At 40.1% G+C, this 9496-nt stretch overlaps 1 protein-coding gene across 7 annotated transcripts; it reads right to left on the bottom strand.

Annotated features, from left to right (window-relative positions):
* Nucleotides 1-8096, bottom strand: LOC133926746 (uncharacterized). 7 transcript variants are annotated; one of them, XM_062372809.1, is made up of 7 exons: nt 7500-8095; nt 6494-6797; nt 3717-5101; nt 3414-3527; nt 2896-3044; nt 1300-1382; nt 1-409 (listed from the first exon to the last, which is right to left on the bottom strand). In XM_062372809.1, exons 1-6 carry the CDS (start codon nt 7818-7820, stop codon nt 1328-1330), a joined length of 2328 nt encoding a protein of 775 aa, XP_062228793.1. In that variant the 5' UTR covers nt 7821-8095; the 3' UTR covers nt 1-409; nt 1300-1327. The 7 variants fall into 7 exon arrangements, with proteins under 7 accessions (XP_062228793.1, XP_062228791.1, XP_062228796.1 ...); XM_062372807.1 differs by lacking the exon at nt 1300-1382 and having other exon boundaries at nt 2927-3044; nt 3717-5095; nt 7500-8096; XM_062372812.1 differs by lacking the exon at nt 1300-1382 and having other exon boundaries at nt 1-308; nt 2927-3044; nt 7500-8096.
* Nucleotides 8097-9496: the final 1400 nt, after the last annotated feature.

The raw sequence follows: 9496 nt of genomic DNA on the forward strand, positions 1-9496 counted from the left end.
TGCCTAAAACGAGCTTCGTCCTGGCTCCATGTCCCATCAATCATCATAACTGTCATCAGTTAAAACATGCTTATACAGAGAAGAATTATACCTAAAACAAGCATACTTCAACATTCAACAGCTTATACGGAGAAGAATTCGACATGATGCGACGTAAGGAAACAGGTGAAAGGAGTTTGAGTTGCGAGTAAACCACTAAATCCACCTCATCCAAACATCCAGTTGCGTTTTTCACAACACTTGTACCAGTCATCAGATTTTGATAGCCAGCAACAAGCGCATGTACAGCTTCTCCTTTGGTTTAATAGCTACATGTATAATTTTTCAAGAAAAAGAATGTCAGAAACCCATCTAACTATCAACATTATAGTCTTTATAGAAACTGCTCGTGGATTCATCATACTTCCATCTGCAGAATAATAAAATAAAATTAGGTTACTTTTTTTCTACTTCGGCGAATAACTGTAATATGGTGTGAACTACCTAGGATTCCAATGGATTTGAAAAAAGGATGCAATAGAGGAACTTTTGCATCGAAAGCATAATAAATTCCATGCGTAACATACAAAATTTGCAAATGCCTGCTCATGGTAAAGTTTCAAACTAAACATATTCAACAGCAATTAAAAAAGCATAAATGTATTAAGGAACTATTGAAGTAACTTAATTTAAAATTTATGGTCTAATATTTTTGTATGCAAAAAAGACTTCGTTCGTGCTAACATGAAAATGCAGACTGTCTGGTACTACAGACTGAGTGATGAAGTGAAAATGGAGCCCAGCAGACCATTCGTCGGTATGGAAAAACAGAAGATGATGCATTTGAAACAATTGACGTGTGGGAAAGGTTTGATTAGTTCATGCGCTATATGAACATGTTGTTTTCACCTTGTGGGTGCTGAGAAAATTTGTGTTGCATGGAGCTTGTACCATGTAAATGTTTTCTTGGTGTACGGTGTGTGCATATGCTTGAATGCTTGAAAACTAAGTTAGGGGAGCTATGGTCCGGACTTCAGAATCGTCAATGGTCTCCAAGTGGTGCATAAGGAAAGAGGAACAGGGAGAGACCAGTTGATGCGGTGCAAGCAGTGTGACGTGTGACCCACAGACAGGTATCACTGCATCTATTGCAAGACACATGGGATTTGGTTGAGTTACGCTTTAGTCATGGAAAAGGCATCAAGGGCATGCGTACACAACTAAAGTGATGAATCTTAGCCAAACACCACCTTATCACAACAACATAATCCAAGTTTAAGTCCAAACAAAAAATTATCTCTACCCCCTTCCTATTTTTACCTAGGCGTAGGCTCCTGAATGAGGTTGACTAGCTTAGGTAGTTCCGTTTCCATGCTTGGTCCTTTTCCTTTTGCTCTCTATTTCTGTAACGCACCGAACATGGTTATTTCTGTTTGATAATGGAAATGGGGTAGAGCCCGATTCAAAAATAAAGGCCAAACCAACCATAACCATGGCGACGAACCATGTATTACATTCTTTAACGTTCGATGGCAATGAAATCCCTTGGGATGGTTGCAACACTAGAAGTATTTTTTTCTCAATGGCAGAAGACACAGGAGCATATGTTATGTATGCTGGTATATAAAGGGCAAACACCGTAGAGACTAAAAATAACTACACCGGAAGTAATGTGGCCAATGGCAATGCTCAGGATGCCAATAGCAATGTCTCAGGCATAAAATGCACCACCAAGGATGGCAAGAAGACGGGCTACAATATTGGTGTCAGCATAGATCAACACTAGCCCCAAGGAAACAGCAACACACCTCTGGATGGGATTTTTTTTATTTTTAGCCCATTTAAATACAATGTTTTTAATAATAACCCCTCCCTAACTAAATTTCCAACATCTAGCCCTTTTGGTCACGCCATCGGCCATGGTGTGACCAAATCCTTAGCGTGACAGCTCATATAGCCATGCCAAGGCCCATGGCATGGCAAAAAGGGGCTAGATGTTGGAAATCTAGTTAGGGAGGGGTTAGTATTAAAATATTGTATTTAAATGAGCTAAAAAATTAAAATAGTTCCCCTCTGGATGTTGGAAGGTGATTCTCAATGGCAACAAAGGCCAGAAAAGCATATGTTATCTTGATGTGACTGTGTTGCAAAGATAGGTGTGGGACTCTTTACCGACACTAGAAGCCATGATGTCTTGGTCTAGAGAGAGATTTAACCTTTCTAGTTATTGCTTGCCTTCAACTGATACATCATCTCTCTTTATATAGTGAGAACAGATGATTACTTGACCCCTAAGTAACTAATAGATTGAATCCAATCTAATCAAATCCTAACCATCCGTATCTAATAGATAGCAATTCCCTAACTTACCTTTATCTAGGACTCTCTAACTTAATGGGCAAGCAACTTCCTCATGTTACAGATGTGGGTCAACTGCTACAGTGGGCCCTCTTTTAAGCCCTATGGCCCACAGAGCATAACACATGATGAGATAGTATGGCTCTGACACTACGACAATGGCTTGAATGTTGATTGCAATCAGAAAGGAAGATAATGACATGTTTATATAGATCCTCAATCTCATTTTCGATGCAACGAAGATAACATTCCAACTACAAGAGGTAATAACCCACATTAGCTAACAAACTTGATAGCCATGAATTCTCAGCCAGCCCAAGGTGGTTGTACTATAGTACTGCTGACAGACAATTAGGGTTCAAATATTGTGGAACTCTCTTCTATAAGGACGAAATAAAGGCACAGTTACATATTAAGTCAGTGCATTTGAGGACGGAATAAACCAAACTCAACCATCTACAAATTTGGGTTGAGTTATTAATTAGCAGCCAGTTCCGCAAATATATATTTTGTTGACTAACTAATGCAAAAGAAAATATGGAAGGATCAGAAACAGACCTGCAGAAGAAAATCGGATGCAACCTACTACCTGAATTGTCTAGCTGGCATCTCTTGGTCTCTTCTCTAAACTCGTCAACATTTACTACGTCACAAGGGCCACAAATAGCAGAAACCAATAGAATTCTTTGATTATTTGAACCATATACCTGCAAGAAGAAAACAGCAGTAAATAAAAAAAAATTGTTAACATTTGCCAATTATCACAATAGGAACAATCCTTTCCTCATCATGAAAAAATTATAAATATACTACCACGAGAGAAAATCATGAGAAAGCTCAGATCTAGCTTACTGGCAGAAGATTTTCTTAGTATAGAGAATATAAACTCTATACTTTGATTAGTTTCTCTCTGGCTTATTGATTTAATATCTGGGAATATGTACATTATATATGTTGCTTATGTCTAAAAGGACACTATTGACACGTGTAAATTGTGAAATCCCATAATACATACTTACCAAAGGTAAACCTACAACCATGATTTGCACTTTCATAACAATAGTTAGTCGGCTCACCTCATTCTCTTCATCGGTACATGGTTTGCTAACAGATTCTGGAGCATCCGAGCCAAAGAAATAGGGATTGACCATAGCCAGTCTAGACCCAGAGTCATGTTCCTCCCACAGTGACTGCAAAAAGATAACATAATTAGTAACCCTGCCTACGTTTTAAAGAGAATATGCTACCAGCCTACGACACATTCTGCTATAAACAATGGTTGGTAGGTTCCAAGGGGAATGGCACTATGACAGCGTTTCAACATCCAGGCATGCAAAGGGGTTTACAACATAATTAAGGGGGCAAGAAAGGGAAGATACCTGCAGCTTACACGGAACAGACTTGCTACCTTCTGAGGCAATCAAAATATGATCATTAAGATTGTATATTATACCCTCAATGTTACAAGAGTTATAGTAAGTCTTGTTGTCAACAGTTTTGAGGGCATCACCAACCCAATCCACAACACTAGCTGTGCTACAACCTACATATTCACCCATAAGATCCCCTATAATTTCATGCTCAGGACAAATGTGCCCATTTGAAGTCACCAGATGAGCATTGCCATAATCTGAGATGGAATCATCTGCCATTATTTGTTGTTCCAGTGGTTTTCTTATCCCATTCTTAGCAACTTCATCTGCTTGATGTGTTTCATCAGTTCTAGTGCTGGCCATTTGTTTGCTTGGATGTTGGTAAGAGTTTCCAGCGCTCTCACAGTTCTCTACTGAAGAAACAATGGGAGAATGGTCCAAATGTTCTAAGCCAGAAAGTGTGGTCGATTGCAGGGTGGAATTGTTTACTGAATTCATGGAACTGTCAATATGAGATTGCCCTGGCAGATTGCCAGAACCATATGTCGATGCTCCACTACTTTGACCTTCATTGCAGGATTTTGCAGATTCTGTAAGTATGCCACCACAAGGTTGGCTATTTCTTTCCTTTTTTATATATGAAGTTTCGTCATGTTTAACATTTTCGTTTTGAGGTCCAGCAGCAGAGATCGATAATGATTTTGAACTAGTGTCTAAAGCCAATGTACCACTCTTGTGCACAGCGCTGCCAACTTTGTTGGAGTTCTGATTGTTAACACCTTCATTTGCTGCCACTTGTTTACCATCCTTTTTGGCTGGGTTTTCTGCTGCTACCTGCAAATAAGGCTGTGTAACACCACTAATCATACTAGTCTTTGGTGCAACAATGGTTCTTGTAACCTTGCCATATTTTGGAGGCAGGGGTTTGCCCCTACTATGTGCCACGCACGTTGGACAATACCACTCGACTTTAGGCAGACCTTGATCCTCATAGTGCTGAAGGCATTTTAAGTGCATTCCCCTCTCACAGGCATCACAAACAAGCAAACCTTCCATATCGGCAATAGAAATTTTACATATCTGACAGTTTAGTTGGGTATTCATATACTCAGTTGAAGGCACAGCCCAGCTGGGATGAATAACATGTTTGTTTACAATCCGTTCAATGTTTTCCGCTATTACCTTGTGATTGGAGAAGACTGATTGTTTTTTAACAGATAAGTCCCCACTTGGAGCCTGATGTCCAGTAACAAAACTTCCTGTCACAGGGTGAATAGCAGGTGCATTTTTATCCAGAGATTTTCCTGCCGGACTGGAACTCTGTATGAAATTCTGATCGGAACTTGTAGCAGTGTGATGCTCTGATTTTGCCTGATCAGTAATTGCTGCACCTACAGATGACATATAATTTTTTTTTTCAGATATAGCAGATTCAAAATCCTTGACTACTATTATTACTACTAGTACTCTGTTACTATTTTCTTTTATTGCTATCTTTTTTCTTTCTTTTCTTTTCTCTCATTTCACGTGGCTCTTGTTGGGTTTCATCTCTAGCCTACACCAACTTGTTTGGGACTAAAGGCTTTGATGTTGTTGCATTTAAAATAATATGTTGCATTAAAGTTTTTTTCGAAAAGATGTCACATTCAAAATTAAATGTATGGGAATGGCTATAGTGCAAATAAATTTTTAAAAAAGAAGTTTCTATCTCTCTAATCTGCTTTCACCTCTCTATTATTCAGAGAATGGGTAGGAGATTGCACAATTGTTTGTTCTTTTGAAAGAATAGAACAATGGCGCACAGTAGTCATTCTGTAAATATGTTTACATATTATATTTTGGATGCAAGGGAGGACTGGCATTGATTTAGAAAAATGAATGTCATGTGAATCAAAGGTCGCCATTCGCAGATTAGCAAGCATGCTGCGTGCATTTGTCAAATGAATCTGCTGTTTGGTTTCTACATAACTTCTGAATGACCAATCATGAAAGCAGTATATCTCTCTTTAGGTCAAGAAAAACATGGGAAAATATTTTGCGCTCCTAAGAGTACGTACTCCTAGTGACTGTGCTCATTATGTTTGAAATGTCATGTACTTTTACACAACACAGTAGGCGCCTGTTCTAATATCGTATGTACAATATCCAGTTTATGTATCACAAAATATACATGATCAGTACAGAATTCAATGAGATGCTAATTTACATGATGTCATGCTGTACAATAAAAATGTACATACCAGTGGAAGTAACTATTCCTGGAAGAACAAAATCAGCTTCCTAAGAAACATGCTTATCTTTGTGCATGGCTATAGTTTTATGGGGACATATCAAGCATAAAACATGAGCTAGGTGCTATTGTAATCAATTTGTTTTGAGCACCAAACTAAGACGAAATGTTCTGAACAAACCTGAGAAGATATTCTATAAGTATTGTGTCAGTCTTTCTAGTTCAAGTTTAAACTCCAAAAAAAATGAAGAGGAAACCAAAAGAAGTTTGCCATGAGCAACGCCTCTTGTCTTTTCCCCTATTTTCTTAAAATTCTAGTTTGTCAGGATTTTACGTATTGTTTCTACAAACGAATTCCACCTTAGAAGTTAAAATAGAGGCACACTAAATTGAGAATTAACTTAAGAAATTTATCCAAAATTAGTCATGCTTGCCAACTTGCAAGTAGCTCTAGACCTAGACACATCTCGAGAGACAAACATAAAGCATGAGAGGTTTTAAGAGCAAATCAGTTTGAATATGGATAGTGGGATATAAAAACATGTCACAGTACCTCCACTTTGTGTGAAATTAGAACCATTAAGACCTTTTTCCACTTTGATATCTGCAGGGCCAACAGGTGGCAGCGAAACAATTGAAGGAATGTTAGCTGGTTTTACAGAAGATGCTCCTGCTACTGTTCCATTTAACAGGGGTTGCTTCAAGATAAATGGGGATGTCATCGGGTTTGAGAGGTTCCTGGGTGATCCAGTGGTGGACTTAGAAGCACCAAGCTGGAATCCAGTTTTCCCACTCGAGATTGTCGTTTTAGGCACATTAGTTGTTGAATGCACGAGAGCTTCCTTGACTTCTTCCATCTACTTAGGGAAAAAGAAGGAAAGAGTATAAAAAGTGATTAAGATGAATAAACTGCTCTTACCTAATAATCTAATAAGAGCCATCCAATAAAATTCAACTAGAATAGAGTATATATATGGCACATTAGCTTAACAAGAGAATATGTACTCCCAAACTTAAATGTATCATAACATATAAGGGAATTGAATGGAATGTGAACCCAAAAGGTAAAAAACATTGGCATATCCAAAAAATATATACATGTTCTCTATTACCCCGTTTTGTTATGCGGTGCATGTATACAAAAGTTTTCAGTTCTAGGTGGTTTCTTTTGTATGCTTATAAATTGTGCACTTTGTGCAAATTAACACGTTTTGATATGAAATACTATATCTAGCCTTCAGCCAGCGAATTGCAAGGCAGCGCTTGCTCATAAACAATGTATACCATCTGAAACAGACGTTTGTAGGCTTTAGTACTTCGCAGGCACAAAAGCCCTGCATATCGCTCATGCACATCAAGTGGTGGCCTGGTGGTGTGGCAGCCCGCTTACTGCTGCACTCTATGGCATTATCTAGATAAAAACAGCTGTTCATGTAAACCCATCACATTGTGCCAGCTATCGCGCAAGGTGAGGGTGAAACAATCAAATCAAGGGTACGCAATGGCGCAGGGAAGGGAGAAAGTGCCAGACTAAACCAGAGGAGAAGAAGGTGACAAACCTTGCGCTTGGTGAGGACGACCCTGTCGGCGATGGATGCCCTGCGCGGGCGGTATCCCACGGCGGCGGGGTCCCTGGCGTGGGTGAGCCCGAGGTCCTCGACGAGCGCGCTCACCGCCTCCCTCTGGAACAGCTCCCTGGGCCACGCCACCTCCTCCACCGCGGCGACGAGCGTGCCCCGCACCTCCGCCGCGAGCGCCCGCTCCGCCGCCGTCGGGGCCCGCCCGCTCCGCGCCTGCCCCGCAGCCGCCAGCACCATTACGATCTCCGCCACCCGCGACAGCTCCCCGCCCACGCGCCGCCGCTTCCGCCCGATCCCCATCGCGCGCGCCGGTGGTGACCGGCGAGGGCGGAGGCCAAACCCTAGGAGTGAGGGCGGAGGGGTTTTGTAAGGTTCCGGAAGGGGCCGCAGGGAGCTTGGCAAGCTTACTTGACGCCTGCTTGGAAGAGATGGGGAGGTGGCGGCGGAATTCGTCGGAGAATCGAAGAGTAGCCGAGCAGCGACACGAGCGGAGAGAGAGCAGCATACACTGGACAGTAGGCGCAGCGCAGGGGAATTTTTTTCCTCCGGATGTGGCAGCCTTGTGCCGTGGGATCATCTACTCTGCGATTCAAGGATGTACTGTTTGGAGGAGCGGTGGACGGTGGGATGAGGTACACGTGGGGGAGATGCATCTAGGGCCGTTGGTGCTTCAAAGGAAGGGCAGTTTGGTTTGTGATACCAGGAAGTCAGACCAAATTTTGGTCATGACTAGTTGATTTGGCTAGTGTTTAGTTTAACGTTAAAATTTGGCTACGTTCAATTTTTATCGTTAACTAGTAGCAGGGACAGATTTTGTGCAGCCGATCGTGTTTTGATCGAGCTGTCAAATTTTAATTTGATCACGGACAAAATGAATATTTTTTGATCAAATTTTAGCATTGTCTCAATTTTGATCAATATTTGGCTGGACACTCCCGGGCCTACATCCAAAGAACCCCGAAGACTCTGAATTCGAGGGCCTTTTTTCCTTGGCAGTAAATGAGCTGACTTGAGCGCCTTTCGATTAAAAAGTATGTCGACTGAGATATAGATTAGGGTAGTACTGTTCTGATGGAGCCTTATAGGGTAGTATTATTCATAGCGCATAGGAACCATCAAGGTCTATTGTTCCTTCCGATGGAGCCTTATAGGGTAGTATTATTCATAGCGCATAGGAATATCAAAATGCAAAGAACAAGAGATATATAGAATCTAAGTGGCAATGATTTATTGAACCCTATGGAATGGAAATATATGTTAATTGCACAAATGAGGTGTTTGGATGCTTCACCGAAAATATAAAAAAAATTAAAGTAGATTTTCAATAACAAGAGTGACAAATAGAGAAAGTAAATATCGCAAAACTACACATAAATTGATCAAATTATCACAAAACTATATATTTAAGAAACTTTATCAGGAAATATAGATGTAGTGATAAAGTTATCGGACAATTACAAATTTAAGGGTTCATAGTTCCATGCACCATGTTCTATGAGATGGGTGCCCCCTTGCAGCGAAAGAGCTCACACCCCTTGTAGTTCTTCAGTAAGGTTCTCACTAAATTTGTAGCTTTTTTTAAGTCCCTTAAATATATTATTTTACGATAAATTTCTTACTAAATCTATAGTTCTCTGTTAAAATTCCTTAAATATGTAGTTTTGCAATTGTTTTGTAAACCTATTTGTAGTTTCGTGATTTTTACTCTTAGATGCATCACAATTTTTAGAGCAATCAAAGTTCGACCTCATAGTAGAATTCCTTTCAATATGGACGAAATTATCCTATTCTACGAAATTTTTGAAGCAATCATATAGTCCAAATAACACCCATATAATTTTTTCCTTTAAATTAAATTCCTCTGTTTCCTCTCCAAGATTCCTTTGTTCTAAAAGGCACTTAAAAGGTTTCGACGTATTAATATACGGCTGCCCATCTTTATCCAAGTATCCAACCACTATTCTAAAGCTGAAAAA

The sequence above is a fragment of the Phragmites australis genome, chromosome 8, assembly GCF_958298935.1.
Source record: "Phragmites australis chromosome 8, lpPhrAust1.1, whole genome shotgun sequence".
NCBI lineage: Eukaryota > Viridiplantae > Streptophyta > Magnoliopsida > Poales > Poaceae > Phragmites > Phragmites australis.